This window comes from Pempheris klunzingeri, chromosome 7, assembly GCF_042242105.1.
Source record: "Pempheris klunzingeri isolate RE-2024b chromosome 7, fPemKlu1.hap1, whole genome shotgun sequence".
NCBI classification, from domain to species: Eukaryota; Metazoa; Chordata; class Actinopteri; order Acropomatiformes; family Pempheridae; genus Pempheris; species Pempheris klunzingeri.
Genome location: NC_092018.1, coordinates 11,463,725 through 11,481,535, shown reverse-complemented (window position 1 = coordinate 11,481,535; position 17,811 = coordinate 11,463,725). Strand labels below are relative to the sequence as shown.

Below are 17,811 nucleotides of genomic sequence, written 5' to 3'. Positions count from 1 at the left end.
ATCCTTTGATTACTAATCACTGATGGACTTCAGATCAAAGTCCAGAATTTATTCATTCTCCATTACAGGTAAAAGTCCTTCATTTAAAATCATAATTAAGTAAAATTACAGATGTATTATCAACAAAAATGAAATATCAGAGGTAAAAGTAGTTATGGATGCATGTGTTATTCTACGTTATATTAAAGGGTTGATATTGCTGATGCAAAAGTGTTACTGTTTCTACCAGTTCCAGTAACTTTACATATTGTGGGGTAGTTTGCTGTAACTAGTAACAATACAGTCTGCTTTACAAGCATATATGTAGTAACTAGTTTACTAGTAACTAGTAAAAATAGATGGAAAATAAATGTAATGCAATAAAAAGGAACAGTATTACAATATAAGCATGAAATGAAAGAAAAATCAAGTAAACTGCTTTAACATGTCATCTGTAACAGAACAGAATATAATAGAATATCAAATATGATATGGATATAGTGTAATATATAATAAAATATACTGAAAGATAAATTAAAGTATGTTAACCAGTCCAACAGAGAGACAATGGGGGAGTACAGTGGTGTGAGTGTGGAGAAATGTGTGTTTGTGCGTGCGTGTGTGTAGTGTTTGTGGTCTCAATCAATCAATCAATCTTTATTTATATAGCCCCAATTGCTCATCCAGGACTTTATGTCCTTAAGGCAGACTTGAAGTTTAGCCAACTGATTGGAATCATCTGGCTTCATTGATAAGTATAATTGTGTATCATCTGCATAATAGTGGAAATGAATGGAGTGCTTACCCAGAGGAAGCATATATAAGGTAAATAGTATTGGTCCAAGCACTGAACCTTGTGGAACTCCATGTCTAACTTGTCTAGCGTGGACAGAGGACTCATTGTTAACATGTACAAACTGAAATCGATCTAATAAATAGGACTTAAACCAGCTTAATGTGGTTCCTTTTATGCCAATAAAGTGTTCCAGCCTCTGTAATAGGATGTGATGGTCAATGGTATCAAAAGCAGCACTCAGGTCTAACAAGACCAGACCACTTTTTGGGGCCTTCTATGTTCAATAGATGGCTTGTCTACAGTTTGTCTGTGGATCAGTGGGCCTTATTCCTTTAATTGAGCGATACATGAGAATTTAACAGGCATATACCAGTTTTTAAATAGTAGTCAGCTACGTATGGCCTCTGTGTGTCACATCAGTGAAGATACTGTTCAATTTTTTAATTTATTTTTACACTTCATATTCCAAAATGGTAACTACAGTATCTCATGAGCAAATAAAAATGCTTCTTCAGCCTCCCAATTACACTAAACTAATGACTAACAAAAACTCAAAGTAATCAGTTGTGTTTGTGTGTTTTTTCACCTTTTACCCACAGAAATTAGAGCAACACATAAATATTGTTTTTATTATAAATTTATTACAAAAAATTAAATAACTCGAACACTTTGAATAAGTTAAGCCTTACATTAAAATAAATAGTCATATTACTTCTCCCTCATTTTCAAAGGACAATGAAGTGATAAATATCTGACCCTGTTTGGCATAAAAGGCAGTGCAGCATGTGCTTGTTTGAGTGATGTCAGGCTAAATTAAATTGGCACACCAGGTGAAAAGTCCAATAAACAAAAAGTATCTCTTAATTGAATTTTGTAAATCATTGTCAGAGCAGTACACAGCATGATGAAATGTTGATTCCTGCTTTTCCAGTGTGTGATGATACTGAAGAATGATGAAGATGATGATGAAAATAATGAGTCAGTGAGTTGAAGGGGTCACACTGATGAATCAAACGGTGCAGATTTTATGAGCTGTGCTGATTTTCTACACCTGCGAAAACAAAGTCATCTAAATTAGAACCATTTAAAAAACGTTTTAACAAACTATTGTTTTTCCACACAGAGAAAAAGGCCATAAATGTAAACTTTTGACTAATTTTGAATGACAACACAACTGTTAATCTTTGTTATTGATTCCAGAATTTTCCTAAAAGTTCGTAGAAACTTATCTCAAATATTTTGAGGCTTTCATTCCGTAATAATATTGTGTCAGTTCCTTTGAACAAGCACAGAATTGCTGCAAAAAAGCTACAGACACTCACCTGTTATAGGCAAAGCAGTAAATAAAGAAGGCAAAGGCAAAGATGAGCATGACTATCCCAAAACTGATGCCAATCAGCTGCTCTATCTCAGGCAGAGTGCGAGTGGGATCACTGAAGAAGTGGCAGCGTTCTCCGCTGTACGAGGACGTGCAGCTGCAGACCACACAGAGAAATATGTGAGTGCATTCCAACAGTGAACATGAACCAACATGTGCATGCAGATATGAGGCAGTGACACCCGGTTACCGGCCTAAAATGTGTGTGTATGTTCTTACATGCAAAAATATTTGTCACTGTCTTGGGGGTACATGCACTCTCCACCGTTTTCACAGTAGTTTTCAAGTTCGCTTCCACATGATCTGTGTGAGCGCAGAACCCGAGGTTCCTCCATACTGCCTGCAGAGAGAGAGAGAGAGAGAGAGAGAGAGAGAGAGAGTGAGACGGTCGCCTTGTGATCACGTATCAGATTTGAATCCTAAAGTATGGGTGCCCATTTGTGCCACTAAATAATCAAATGACTAATTAATAAATTCAGTAATAATCATTGATAAATTGAAAGGTGCGAAAATGATGGATACATGATAAAACAATAGAAAAACAGCAATGAAAACAAAATAAGCAAAAGTAGGAAGATAAATGAAATGTATTGATTTGTTTAATGAATACAAAAATATATTTTTTCTTGATTGAATTTCTAATTTGTCAGTTGCATTTCATTTTTCTTGCAGCAGGAGGTGCGACCAGTGCTGCTGTCAATCATCATTCATATCATTTGACGGATTCATTTATCAATTAATTTGCACAACTGGCGCAAGTGGGCGCACAGACACAAATATTCCACACAAAGATTTCTCAGAAGTCTCAAAAATCCTGAAAAAGGGTTGTTGTTTTTTTAACGGTAACCATTTTCATTTGTATCTTGAATCTTGTGTGCTCAATCTGTGTTCATGACAAATCAAATTTTTGAGAGTTTTGGGGCTCAGTGAGTTTAAGCTAAACCTTTCGACAGTGAGATGTTTTCAAGCTGACACAACCCTACATGGAGGACACTCACCGTTGCTGAGCTGCGTGGGTGAAGATGAGTTTGACAGAGCAGGAGCTGCTGTGGTCTGGAGGTCATCAGTCAGCATCGCAGATTGTCCTGCTGTGGTCAGGAGAAGCATCACTGCAACCACTGACAGCAGGGCTGGAAAACATGGAGGAAAACCACAAAATTATTATTATTACTTTTATTTTGAAAATGCATTTTTTTCCCCTTTGCTTTCTTGTAGGTCTTTGTGCAGCAGAACTTTTACAAATGCTTTGATTTTATTACTCTAAAACCTGCACTGGTGTTATAACAAATCTGAGAAAAAACTGCCTGTAATTTCATATAACCTCATTCTTTTTTTCTACTTTTATGCAAATAGCTTCATCACCACTGGACAATTCAAGAGTATTGCTATAATAACGGACGATTAAAATAATAATAATTCAAACTACAAATATAGATTTCTCTCCTAATTTTACTAAAAGTCAAATGTGACACCACAGAGTAAACTTACCCTTCTCCAGGTATGTCTGTCTTTGGGTAAACATCTTGTCTTCTGTCAGTCTGATGTCTGCTGCTCTCTGCTCAGCTCCCTGTGCTTTCAGCCGGCGGTGTGATCAACAGCCTCTTTGCTGAGCTTATATACTGCGCTGCCAGCTGCTGAAAAGATTTCAACAGCCAATCAATGAAGAGAAGATCTTTTAGAAAATGAGAAGTATTTCCGTTCAAAAATCCATCTGCATCATTTCCTTTATTTGCATCGACTCTCTGCATGCAGAGGCAAAGTCTGAAAGGTTGATGATGGGGGTGGGGGTATGTGAGGCTTAAATGTGGTTTCTTCCTAAAAAGCCTCTGAACCCACGCCAGTCTTTGGCAGATTGATAGTCTCACTCAAACGCTTCGTTTTCAGTTTGAGGAGATTGCTTCATTGACGATTACACGTGTTGTGTAAGCCTCAATTTTTTCAAAGGGGTGCTTAGAGAAGGAAGTCTTTATATGATTATTTTGTGTGTTTGTGTGTGTGTGTGTGTGTGTGTATATGTGTGTAGTTGCCTCCATCTTTACCTATGACAGGTGAAGGGAGGTTGTAGTTAAGACAGAGAGCATGAAAGACACTGTAAAGATGAAGTGAAGCATTCTTTAACACGTGTAACACGTGCCATGGCCTCCATTTAGTGTGCTAGCATGCTAACGCCTGCTATTTAGGAGTGAACACAAGGCACAGCTGAGGCTGAGGCCGACCAAAACACTGGACAAATTGAAATTTTTACCAAATGGCGTCACTAGCGAAAACATAAAAATCATTATTGGTGAACTATAGATATCAAATGACAATCTGTGTTGAGATATTTCGGTCTGAACCAAAATAGTGGACCAATCGACCAACATTGCCGTCCCTAGAGTCACGCCGGTGAAGGAGTGAAGTGAAAAATTACAGCTTTGTGCTGGCTGAACTTTTTGGAATAAGCAGCATGCTGTGTTATCCATGACAATGCATTTGTTAATACCAGTCAGGAGTGTGCCAGTAGTCAAATGGTTAACACCACTTGACCAGAATGACCATGATTCGATTCCAGCAGAGGATCTTTGTTGCATGTTGTAACCTTATCTCTGCAGTGATGCCAAAATACCAAAAGATGTATCTGTAAATCAGAAAAAGACTGAGAAATGGTAGTATTGGCACAGCATTGGTTTTTATTTATTATTCCTTTTCCAAAGAATCTTGATGTTCAAAAATGAACCAAAACAACTTCAGTAGAAAAAATATTAATCTAAATTCTTAAAAAGTGAACTCTGAAATAAATAGCTTAAATGAATAAATTCACAATATAAACAAAGTACATATCAAGTAAGTTTCCCAGCAGGTATGGAGTCTTGAGCTCATGGATTTTTAAATAAAAGTGTGTTAGATGCTTGGTGTGGTGTATGTATGTGTGTAAAACCAAATCAATTGATGTATGTTTGCACACGCTGTTCTGACTGTAATATCATTCAATAAAACAAAGAGCTTTATAGTGTGTGTGTTTAATGCATCAGTGCGTTTCTGGCCGCAGTCACAGTGTTCTTCATCAGCATGGCGACTGTCATCGGACCCACGCCACCGGGAACAGGTGTGATGAAACCTGCCTTCTCCTTCACTCCTACAACAATCAAACAGTTGACGTGGAGTTAAGTTACCAGCGCTAAGACTAGAATGTATTTCCTGTTTTTATACAGTAAATTGAGCCTGTTTCTAATGAGTCCTGTGTTTATCTGACAGTGTTGAGAAATCTGTGAAGTGTGTGTCAAATTTGCAGAGAACTTCAAGATTATTTACCCTCAAAGTCCACGTCACCGATTAGCCGCAGTTTCCCTGTTTTCGGGTCCTTGATGCGGTTTATGCCCACGTCGATGACTGCTGCGCCTTCTTTCACCATATCTGCAGTGACCAGCCGGGGAACACCTTTGCACAGAAACCGGGCTTTACAGTTAGACGATGATCAGTTTAAGCTTCATTAAATGTTCAAAGACAGTTATTTAGAGAGAGCTTCAGACCTGAAACCCATGGCTGGATTAATGTGCTGAGCGAATGGGCCCCCACAAGGCCTTCAATCCTGGGAAACTAGCTGACCCCAGGGTTTGTGGTAATTAGACTAATCAAATATTTATCTAATATGCACCTTTTAAGCAGAATATGATCTGAAATCATTTCGATTTTAAAATTATCTTTGACACAGGGCCCCTCTTTAGAACATTGTCTCAAGATCAGGTAACGGAGCACAACCCAACCTCCAGCCATTATCATGACTGTGGTTGTTGTGTGTTTTTTAGTTCTGCATATGACCAAAGTCAATCAATCAAATCACAAAAAACAGCCAAATCAGTGAACCACGGGGAGTTTTAAGGGAGCTCAAGGCAAGCCGCTTTGCCAAGTTTGTAACTGCAGGATGCTTCACTTTGCAACGTTTTGATTTGATGGTCCCTCTAACTCCTGCTGCTCGCCAAACATGTGGACTCAAGTTTAAAACCAGTTTGCCTGTTTGGCTGGTTGGTTAATGGCATCTGCAGCCACTATGAGGGTGCTATTCCAACCACCATCAAAGTAATGCAGGTTCCATTATGTTCATGTCAAAGTCATGTCAAGCCATCTTTTCCTTTCTGCACTGATGTTTATCATCTCCTTTTAATCACACGTGATGATGATGATCTATGAGCATGATGATCTATGAGATTATTAAGCATTATATTTATGTTGATAACCACTCCACTTTAAAGTAGGCAGCAAAAAATCTGCTACTTTTAACTCCTCAGTTAAGAACCAGATTAAACTTTAGTAAATAGCCTGCTCATATGCAGCACTCAGACATCAGAGGAGCTCAGTGGCACGATAACCCCAAATTACATCCTGACACTAATTACACGTTTCACAACAATTAAGAAATCTAACAATTGAATGAAAAGTCATGAGGAGCCTGATACTTTTAGTTATCAGGAAAAAGCCTGTTTATATCACAGGAACTACAACATGGCACCCCCTTTTTTTTGAGCTTTTCCAGTCACTGAAGAGTCTTTCAAAACATATTCCCACCCTGCATTGACTGTCTCACATTCCAGCGGCCACAGATCACGATTGCTTTTCCAGAAAGCTGCAATCTGTGACCACAGTTGCAGCAAAGTAACAGTTGAACTGAATTACTTTGATACTGAAACAAGATCACTTCAAGTAAGGGCTGGTAAGCACTTTCACAACCTTTCCTGGTGGTTACGTTGGCAGGCCACACAATCCCTTCTATGACATTTCCAACATAATGAAATCCGACAATAGTTTAAGGAGTGTACAACACCATAAAAGGTAAAAGCATTTCCCTTAAAGTAAGATAGGTTTCAAACTGATATCATCTCACCGGACAAGAGCAGGACAGTAAAACTGAGAGAGGCCAGCAGAGAACACTGGCAATGGGAGATCGCCTTTACCTTTTACCTGAATCCATGTGAAAGCAGCATAATGCATGAAAACATACGGTCCTTTACCGGAAAACAACCTGCCCAGTTAAACAGTATAAGCAAACCCAGTTATTTGAAAGTGAAAACAACGATGAATGACAAAGTCATTACACAGATGGTGTGTTGTAAATGTCTATTTGATTTTGCAATGACAACATAATTAGATCTTTGACATGTCATCTTTATTGTAGTTCTATCCAAAATTGGTTAGAAACTGCCGTATTGTAACGGAATTAAGGATTAAACACATGAAAACCCACACAGACGCTTTTCCAAATGACAAATTAATGGTCCAAATTACAACGCAATGTAACATATTGAGTAACGGGCATCATTTTAGTATTAACATAATCGGAAGAAATTCCTGCCCAATACAAATTGCAGAAAAGCGGACTAGAGCTGAAACAATTATGTTATTCATTTATGAGTTGATCCAAAAGATTAATCAGCATGTTTCGGGTCAAATTGATTAGTCATTTAAGAGAGCAAAAACACCTTTATTGGTTCATGGCTCTTGTAAGGATTTTCTGCTCCTCTTTGCCTTATGTGATAGTTAAGTGAATATCTCTCAGTTCTGGCTGTTCATTGGTGGAAAATAAGACATTTGAAGATTATTTTTCACTATTTTCTGACATTTTACAGACCAATTAATTGAGAAACTAACTGTCAGATTAATCAACAATGAAATCAATTCTTAGTTTCAGTCCTAAGGCTGACTAATAAAGTATGTTTTTAAACCCTACGGAGCAGTTTGTATTCTTAATCCATGTGAAAGGCTTATCTCAGTATCAGATATGTCACTTTGCTAATCGGCACTTGGTGTCTGGGGTGAAATTACCTGCAGCTGCAATAATGATGTCAGCCAGGCTTGTCAGCTCCTTCAGCCGTTCCTTCGGGGTACATCTGTGGGCAATGGTCACCGTAGCATCACCTGAGAGGAAACAGGATTTTTTTTGGCTCCATTCACGTCACAAACAAACATTCCTGACAAAGAATGACATTTCTTCCAGGGTTTCCTGAGGCTTGCCCAGCCTAAAATGAAGGCCGCCCCTGCTAACATCACAAAAACGTATTCCACTTTTATGAAATACAACTTCACAGGAAAAGAGCGGGGGCATTTTATCATGCAATAAGACCTCTTGTTTTTAGAAGACCATCATCTGTGTGTGTGAAGTTACAAGGTTACTGATATTTTATATACCTGACTGACTCCAGGTTATAACGTTATTTTGTTATTTCATTTACTGTCATTCATACATGCTTTAAAATATCAGGAGTGAGCAGTTCTTTATTTCAAATTAAATACTGAAATCTGTTAATTTTTATGATTTTTGTAACTATATGCATCTGATTTACTTTAACTTCTTATTTTATAAAAATCTGACTCAGCTCAGGAGGTAACAGTGGCTGATTGATCCCACTATACGTTCACTCCACAGTAAACAGTCAGAGAAGGGTGCCTCAGAGTGAATGCTGCAGGCCGCACAAACAGAACTCTATTCATCTGCATTGAGTTGGTGGTACAAGTTGTAGAAGAGGATGTCTAAAAACCACATAAAATCTAAACTACCTGCATGGCTCAGTAGCACCAGGGATAGGATGTAGAGTCTTTTCAAACTCTACATAAAAAAAACAAACACGTTACCCCTTCCTCACCCTCACACTCACCTACGTGGCAGGTGGGGGTGACTACACTTGATGTAGTTCATAATTACACAATGAGGAAAGGCAACATAATAACGGCAATCCTAATCCTTTATCTAACACAGAACTGAACCGTGACCAGTAGTGCACGTGGGGAGCAGGAAAGAGAAAAGGGTTCCTAGGAAGATAAGAGGAGATGAGAGAGTGGGAGGGAAAGGCAAGTTACAGCATATCGGACCTCCAGGTCACATACCTGATGGGACGAGTGAGTGGGAGAGAAAAAAGAGGAGAAGGGACGCCAAATTGAAAATGAATCCATTCAAACTCCTTAAAAGTTTATTAAAAAGTCTAAGAGGGTATTTGCTGTAGTTATACCCGATGTCTGTTTTTAGCTTTAGTCTTTGTGTGTCGGTGCACATTCAGCTACTGACCTACACAGCAGGTGGGACAGCGTAACAGACCAAGTTTCCAGTATGCACAAAATTCTCCTTCAGGGACACAATCTGATATAAAATGCCAGTAGGGATTACAATCATACTTTGTGTGGGGCTTTGTTAAGAAACAACAGCAGCAGAAACAACTCGGTGTGTTGACAATTGAATTAGCAAATAATAGGAAAATACTCAGACCTGAAGGCATGCACACACTTAAAAGTGATGAACTTTAAATGTTTTTACAGTTACAGTTATTACACAAACTTGTAACTTTGAATGAGCATTTTGTTTGCATACTGTTACTGTGTTGACCTGTAATGCTGCTATACTTTGACAGGTCAAGCATATCTTGTTGCTTCATCTAAACAGCAAATTACCAAATCCCCTGCCGCCTTCCTACAACCTTATAAGGGCAGTTCATCCGTCTGCTAGCAGCACACAATGCCAAAAGTCTCGCCCTGTTCAGCCTTTTCCTTTAAACTCGCTGTTTTTTTTCCCCCTCTTCCAGCAATACATGCATCAGCATTTATCGTTTTATTAAAAAGGTGAGGAGTCACCGGAGCCTTTATTTACTCGCCACATCCTGGCAAAAGCTGTACACATCAAATATCCTTCAGGGGAAGCCAAGATGATGCAATATCACTGGCCAACAAAGAGAAGCCCTTCAATCATATTACAATGCTGACTCACCTGCATAGACACAGGTAAATATACATACGCACACACACGCGCACACACACACGCGCACACACACACGCGCACACACACACACACACACACACACACACACACACACACACACACACACACACACACACACACACACACACACACACACACACACACACACACACACACACACACACACACACACACACTTACCCCCGGGGCGTTCATGATTGCGATCAGTGTGTAGCAACATTGCGATGGGCATTCCAACATTTTTGGAGCGACCAGCGACCAGCACATTCTTCCCCACTGTCTCGATACCTGCACAAACAAATGTTTCAGAAGAAAGTACAGTACATTTAATAAACTATGCCTGATTGACTGAACTGCTCAGCTGAGACAAGATGAAGACTTGAACCTGTAAGGTGCAAAGTCACTTATAAAACACAAAATACTGAAAATTAACACAAATATCTCATAGAGAGCCTCAGGAGGTGTTTCACCTTTGCCTGATCACACAGGCATGTGGAGGGAGGTTATTCTGCCAGCGTCACCACAGCCTTGCTCCATAAGGTTGCATGTCCCGCCTGTGACAATTACTACTTATATTCTTAACTGATGTAAAAGTAACTTTACACAAATATCTAAAATTACTAATTAAATTAGTGTTAAATATATGGATGTCATCCAGTCTCTGAAACTAAACAAAATAATTTCACTTATTTGGATTTTATTCATTCATATTCTTGCTTTGCTTGTGTAAGGACAGTATTACACCTCAGCTTCCCCAATCAACATATTCAATAAATCTAAAATTCAGAAATCCAAGTAAACCTTAACTCTGGTATTTTTAAAATTGGGCCCTATTGTGTGCCCGGAATGACTGGTAGGGATCCTTTCCATAATGTGGTCAGACACTTTGAAAAACAATCTGAGCTTGTCAGTGGCAAAAACAAGTGCTTCTATTGGATGTACTTTGACTAGTGCGGTTGCCCCAAAGGATTAGACTACAGCCATTGTAGCCTGTTAATGGTTGTCTGCCGAAGTTTAAAGGTACCAGAGTTATCCTTTAAGATGATCCTGAAGATAAAAATGCTGGTATTTGAAAACAATCTTGAACAAATCTCATCTTTTAATCTTTTAGACTTAGACTTTAGACTTTATTGTCCCCAGAGGGGAAATTCTTTTTCACAGCACTGTTCCGTTTGACACAACTGACAGTTTAATGGTTAAAATTCAGTTCTAACCATTAATATGTTGAATAAATAATGTTTTTCTGTGCTTTCAACCCTTTTTTCAGATGTGATAGGTTATCTCACTTTGATCAACCTCATATCATTTCATATACTGTAAACTATACATATGCTGCAGGATTTGCTTTGCTGGAGTGAACATCCCAAACTGTCTCGATGAGAGAGAGAAATCCACAAGACATTCTTAAAAGTAAAAACACCCAAAGTTGTTCCAACACTGTCTGGTATGGGAATTGCAAAAATCCCCTGATAGCTGATAGATAGTAGCTGATAGTAAAAACAGTCATCAGGGTCTCTCCTTCATCCATAAAGGGCACTTTTTTGCTAAAACCATCGGGATCACGATGCATTCAAAAAAGTTTCCAACACTGACAAGGACGGTCTCACAGACTCTTTGTCCTCGTTTCTGGATGAAACAAACACGTAAAAACAGCGTAGAAACATTTTCCCTCAGCAGTCAGACTTCTGAGCAACAACAGATGAGGTTTAAATCTGCATCTGCATGAACAGCAGCGCCCTTCACCTGGTTTGATGAGTAAAGCAACAAAGGATTTTCGTCCTGAGGCAACTAATATTCTCATATTATTTGAAGATTTTTTTTCCCTATGTAAGATTTCTTATTTTTAGCATGGCATCTCCAAATACAGCCAGTGCAGTCAGAATCTAAATCCCACATTAAGCCACCAAACAGCATGATCAACTATTGACTTCCTTTGCTTATAATGTGTCTTTTTTTATTCATTTAATGAACCTTGCCTGTTCTTTGAAGAACACGTACATTTGCTTACTTATTCATATTTGGTACACCTTAAGCTTCTAAACTGCCAGAATATTTACACCCCTACTGGTAGTGGAGTGGTCCACTATGTGTATACATACATCCGTGGATGCGCTGGGACACATCATCAGTGATGTATGTATCCTGAGCTCATCGGGTGTTTCGGGTCTTTCAACATCAGACACCCTCCCTCAGGCGACCCAGTCGGGGGTGATCAGACCCCGACTTGTGTCCCAGCAGCGTTGGCCCACTTCTCGGACCTTTTAATCCAGATCCACCTCGAGGCTCTCTCTGCAGCCTCTGTGGTAGACCTGATGGCTCTCTTCTTCGCAGCCCCTGTGATGCCAAGCAGGGTGTAGATCTTGCTGAGGGAGCGGGCAGCAAAGCCTCGACATCCTACCTCATTGTCAGGCGCCATCTAGTGGTCCAGTCATAAAAAGACAGAAGCACTGCCTCCAGCATTGAATTTTAAAAGTGATGCAATTGGAGATTAAACCTGTGCTGAGATTTGATGAGTAGAACATGAACACAGAGTGAGTTGTAGACTAATTACCATAACGGGGTTGACAATACAACTAGCAGCTTTTGGTGGAAAGTAATTTACTGTAAATGTGCGTCTAAGAAGTAATATAAAGTTTGATAGAACTAAACTAATAATACAGCATAATAAAGTGATGATTAGGACAAAAGTAACAGGCTGCACTTAAGACCTTAAGAAACACTTCTATTCAGTTGCATTCAATTAAACTGAATAAGTCTTCAATGTCTCGTAAAGGATCTATTTTTTGGAGCAAAGATTAAAAAATATATACAAAACACAAACACCAAGTAGTGTTGGTGCCTACACCTAACCAAACTGGGACTGTAAACTGATAATAATAATAAAAGAAAACTGCAACATGTAAGTAAGTCTACAAATCCATCATCTATTCTGACAGCTGGGCACACACAAGATGTTCTACACTGTTCTATTGGATTTAAGTCTTGTAGCAAAGCTATTCAGCCACGACACAGACAACTACCATGGAAGTTCTGTGTACTGCGTGGCCGGACCAGGTGTAAATAGCCGAATTTTTTGTCGTTTACCTGCTCTCTTGATGATCTCCCAGACTGCAGCAGGTGTGGCAGGCACCATGGATCTCTGGTCCAGACACAGCTTACCGATATTCACAATATGGAAGCCATCCACATCCTTCTCTGGAGCGATGGCATTACATACGGCTCGCTCATTGATGTGCTCTAAAGAGGGGAGCAAGTAGGACAGATAATCAAAGATATCTCACATAATAATGGATAATTGCTGAGCACTACATTATACTTTGGGACTACAAGCCATTCTAGACATACAGTACAAACATTTTTACTATAGACACTCTGTTGTGATATTGGGCTATACAAATAAATTGAATTGAATTGAATTGAATTGAATTGAATATAATGGATATTTATGTATTTAACTACCACACTTCCACAACGACTTTTCACATGTCAGGAAAGAACTACATAGATGTGATAACGACAAGCTGAACTGCACAAACCAGCTCATTTGTTTAACTTTAATGTCAGTGAGGAAAAGTCATGTGCAGCTGTAGCGTCTGTGTTTACCGGGAAGTGGCAGCTGCACTAACAGGCCGCTGACCCTCCAGTCACGGTTCATCTTGTCAATCAGCTCCAGCAGCTCCTCCTGGGAGACCGAGCTCGGCCGCACCACTGTGTCACTGGAAATACCTGGAGAGCACACACACACACACACACACGCACACACTCAGAAATGCAGCAAAATGCGTGCATTACACACTACAATTACACTAATTCTGCTTCTGAAAAATGTGTTTATCCATGTGTATCTATCCATGCATGGTTAAAAGGATGACGCGCCTTAGTTAGAGTGTTATGTTTGTTGATCTGGATGATACATGTGGTGCATACAGTGTTCAGGAATGCATGCTATGCTCATATCTGACCCAGGATGCTGGCTGCCCGGGTCTTGTTCCTGACATAGGTACGACTGGCTGGGTCGTCCCCCACTAAGACCACTCCTAGGTGGGGTCTCATGTTGCCCTGAGCTACGAGCTCCTCCACATCACGCTGGATTTCTCTGTGGAGCTGACGAGCCAGCTCTGTCCCCGAAATCACCACAGCAGCGTGCCTGGGGAGGGAAATCGTAAACACATGAATGAACACACGTGTACAGCACACACCACATCACAGGCTGCAAGACAGACATAAAACAAAAAAGATATCTGACACATTATTCCAAATAAAGCTCAGACGATTAGTCATTTTAAAGCAAAAATGCCCAAAAATCACTGGTTCCAGCTTCTCAAATGTGAATTTTGCCGGTATTCTTAGTCTACTGCAATAGTGAATTGAATATCTGTGGATTTTTGACTGCTGGTCAGACAAAAAAAAGCTATTTGAGGATGTCAACTTGGCCTCTGAGAAAACGCAATAGGTGCTTTTTACTATTTTCTCACATTTAATAAACAAATCACTAAAACACCAGTAATTAAAATGACCCTTGCTGCAGGCCCAGAACATACACGATTATGTGCACACTATTTTGACAATGTACATTTGGCAGATCAGTATCAGGGTATTTGTACTGTATACAGTAGATTATCGTGTGTGGTTAAAAATACAGACTTGCTCATGAACTTTGGTACAGACTGAAATATCTCAGTAACTATTACATTACCATGAAGTCTGGTACAGATAGCCCAGGTCCTCAGAGGATAAACCCTACTGCCTATGGTGATGTCCTAACTTTTCATCTATTGAGTGGATTGACAGGAATTTTTTAGAGAAATGTTTCCCTCAGGACAAATCACCATCACTTTTGTGATACCTAAATCTTCTAAAACACCAACATCAAATCCCAAATTAAATTTGTCTAGCTAACACATTGGTTTGTGACTCAATACTAATGGCGTGCCCTTCAACCATACTCTATACACTTTTTTGTACATTTAAGTTGTAGCACTCATATGCAGTTTGTTAACTAAGCTACTTGAACATCAGCACTTCAGAGGTGCAGATAGATAGTTAGTGTGCATGTGTGCATGCACACTTTACAAATGTGAGTGACTTTATAGGCTAATTTAGATTTATGTCAGGTGAAATTGTGTGAAAATGGCACCAATGCTGGTTCCCTTCGTTTGACCACAGCTCTCTGGGGGGGGGGGGTTCTCTGGGATCCCAAGAAAAACAGGGAAGAAGTCAGCCCAATAAGTAAATGTATAAGAATGACTATTCTGTTCATCTGTTCACTTCAGTGTTAATCTACAATACAGACAGGCATGGGGTAACTACATCTTATCAAATACGGGTCAATGTGTGTCAATATGGGGCTCCTTAACACCAAAAAGGTTGAGCCATATTTTTTACAGAAAATAACCGCAAATAATCGGTTTTGGACAAACGGTAAATTAACGTTACTAATTGTCTTTTGACTGAAAAAGTTATCCTTTTTTAATTTTATTTTAAAGAATGAGTAAATAATAAGAGACCAGTGTGCTAAGAAGCTTACATCACGGTGGTAAATATAATAACGTTAGTAGTTAGCACCGGTGATTCACGTTAACGGCTCCGCTGTAGCTAAACGGTCGCCTAGCAGCAGCAGCTAACACTGTACCAGAGCACTGTGCTGTTAAACGTTAACACACAAGCGAAACTGTGGCGACTCACACAACAATAACGCGGTTTGGTGACGGTAATGTCGGTTTAATCAGACCGGTAATTGACCTCCCGGCTAGAGGGATGTCCGCTACCCGGCCCCTCTCCACCGTGACCGGTGGAACCTGCTGTCAATCACCGTCCTCCGACACGTGACGGGACGCACGCCTTCGCCGGTGCCGAAGTGTCGCAAAGCGTCCATCCGCAAACTACCATCAAAAGCGGAAAACAGCGGTGTGCTGGCCGCGGTGGCCTTTACCTCGCCGCCGACTGGTGTAGATGTCTCCCTTGACTCTCGCATTTTCTGTGCATCCGCAGTTTGGCCCGACAGCAGTGATGGTGTAACGTTAACGGGCTACAAATCCTGAAGGAGGAGCGAAGCGGTGAAACAGAGGCCGCCATGTTTGTGTGAGTGTGTGTGTGTGTGTCGTAGAGCGTCGCGTGCGTGCACGAGAGGGAGAAAAGGGGGGAGGGCAGCATGGAGACAATGCATGTGATGAATGATAGGCTGCTGCACAATGCACATACCTTTGGTAATGTGGAGGGAAGAATACAGCTGGTTTTTCTTTATGTAAAGTGAATGACATAGAATGCATGCATGAAAAAGAAATGCAGTAAGTACACAGCACACACAGGCCACATATAACCAGTGCTGGAAATTGGCTGAATGCATTATTCACCACTCACAGTTAAAGTCAGAACAAAGGAAAAGAAGTGCTTGGATAATCCTGGTTGTCTGCATCCTATTTAGGTGATGGCTTTTGTAGAAAGGAAGAGGAAACCATGCAATAAGATTATCTGAATGGAGCATCCAATGTGGAATGGCATCATTAAAAGGAGACAGGTTAGCATGACAAAACTGAATGTTAGAATAGTTTGACATTTTTGGGCAATACTTTATTTATATAAAATTAGACAGGTCGATCAATACTACTCTCATGTCTGTGTGGTAAATAGAAAGCTGCTGCCAAGAAACAGTCAGGCAAATGACCCCTTGTAAAACCACAAAGAGTCATTTTTACATTTGATTGCACAGATTAAACAATCACAATATATTATGATAATTTGCGTATATATAATTTAGCTACGATCGTCACATTTGGTGAAATGATATGGCTTGCTATAGAGGATTTGTAGGCATATATCATATTAATTGCAGTATATTGTAAGTGCCACTTTGACTGTGATTTGTTTCTTTATTTGTCTCTTATTACATAGATTCAAATTTAAAAGTAGATCAAAGTTTAGCCATAAAAATATTTCATTAGATGTTGTAACGTCTCACAGCCGTGTGCTGTAATGCCACAAGATGGCAGCAAATATTTGATGCATTCATTGGATTGTGTAAGGTCCATTTCAAATGCTAGAAATTTCAGAAAAAGGAAAATGGGCATCTGGTGTGCACCAAAATGTAATATAAACATCATATGTATGCTAAGTGTCTCACTGCATGTTGGCTTGTGTGCAGGTAGGCCTATAGCGAGGTGGTCATCGAGAGCATTATAGACATTTATAGTCCCTCAAGCTCCAGAGGGGAGCGGGCTGTTACCTGTACAGTAGTTCCCCAGAGAAGATATTTAAAGCAAATGATTCAAAGTACAACTGGAGGAACAAATGACAGGATTATAGCCCGAAGCTCGCTGGTTTAACTGGACCGATTAGGAAAATGATATGGGGACACACTGTAGGAAGACATGTCACTCAGACAAGCCCGTCTCCTACAAATTGCAGTCATATGCAACTAAGAGAGAGTTCCTTGTTGGATGCTTGGACGGGTGCACAAAGCACATGACTTGAACACGTGAGACTGGAATTCATACCCTGTCTCATGCTTCAAGTCAATGTTTACTTTTCAATACCTAATCAAGACCACAATAGCCTAAAGTGTCATTTGTCTAAACATGAAGATAAAAACCATAAAAGTGGATAATGTTGTCAGTGTTTGATATGTTCAATGTGAACATTTTGTCATGATATTGACAATATGGGTGGGTAACCTGGGTGAAAAGCAACTTGGGAAGAAGACAAAAATATCACATTTGAAATTCACTGTAAACTTTCACGGTGATTTCACCTGAAGGAGTACGTGGTTTAGGGACATTTTGTATATGAACTAACATTTTATACATGAGATATAAAATTTCACATGTGAAATGTCTGAAAACCATACATGCTTACACAATGTATAAATCAATCACATATGAAATACTATTGTACAGATAATCCACATTTATTTTTTTGAATTTT

At 39.6% G+C, this 17,811-nt stretch overlaps 3 protein-coding genes across 3 annotated transcripts in view; all 3 read right to left on the bottom strand.

Annotated features, from left to right (window-relative positions):
* areg (amphiregulin) overlaps nucleotides 1-17,811 on the bottom strand; it is a 57,256-nt gene that overhangs the window by 18,450 nt on the left and 20,995 nt on the right. The window lies entirely within an intron of this gene.
* Nucleotides 1,409-3,727, bottom strand: LOC139204407 (epigen-like). Its single transcript, XM_070834430.1, has 5 exons — nucleotides 3,642-3,727; nucleotides 3,152-3,283; nucleotides 2,373-2,493; nucleotides 2,098-2,250; nucleotides 1,409-1,826 (listed from the first exon to the last, which is right to left on the bottom strand). Exons 1-5 carry the CDS (start codon nucleotides 3,673-3,675, stop codon nucleotides 1,772-1,774), a joined length of 495 nt encoding a protein of 164 aa, XP_070690531.1. The 5' UTR covers nucleotides 3,676-3,727; the 3' UTR covers nucleotides 1,409-1,771.
* On the bottom strand, nucleotides 4,926-15,972 carry LOC139204031 (bifunctional methylenetetrahydrofolate dehydrogenase/cyclohydrolase 2, mitochondrial-like). Its single transcript, XM_070833975.1, has 8 exons — nucleotides 15,824-15,972; nucleotides 13,854-14,038; nucleotides 13,495-13,617; nucleotides 12,976-13,128; nucleotides 10,072-10,179; nucleotides 7,950-8,042; nucleotides 5,445-5,570; nucleotides 4,926-5,268 (listed from the first exon to the last, which is right to left on the bottom strand). Exons 1-8 carry the CDS (start codon nucleotides 15,964-15,966, stop codon nucleotides 5,153-5,155), a joined length of 1,047 nt encoding a protein of 348 aa, XP_070690076.1. The 5' UTR covers nucleotides 15,967-15,972; the 3' UTR covers nucleotides 4,926-5,152.

Excerpts from the sequence above, each read along its gene's own strand:
- LOC139204407 (XM_070834430.1), bottom strand. The coding sequence starts at position 3,675 with ATGTTTACCCAAAGACAGACATACCTGGAGAAGG. Across the intron at positions 3,284-3,641 it reads ACAGACATACCTGGAGAAGG|CCCTGCTGTCAGTGGTTGCA; the intron begins GTAAGTTTACTC and ends CATGTTTTCCAG. Across the intron at positions 1,827-2,097 it reads TACTGCTTTGCCTATAACAG|GTGTAGAAAATCAGCACAGC; the intron begins GTGAGTGTCTGT and ends TTGTTTTCGCAG.
- LOC139204031 (XM_070833975.1), bottom strand. The coding sequence starts at position 15,966 with ATGGCGGCCTCTGTTTCACCGCTTCGCTCCTCCTTCAGGATTTGTAGC. Across the intron at positions 13,618-13,853 it reads CCGGGCAGCCAGCATCCTGG|GTATTTCCAGTGACACAGTG; the intron begins GTCAGATATGAG and ends TGTGCTCTCCAG. Across the intron at positions 10,180-12,975 it reads GGAGATCATCAAGAGAGCAG|GTATCGAGACAGTGGGGAAG; the intron begins GTAAACGACAAA and ends TTGTTTGTGCAG.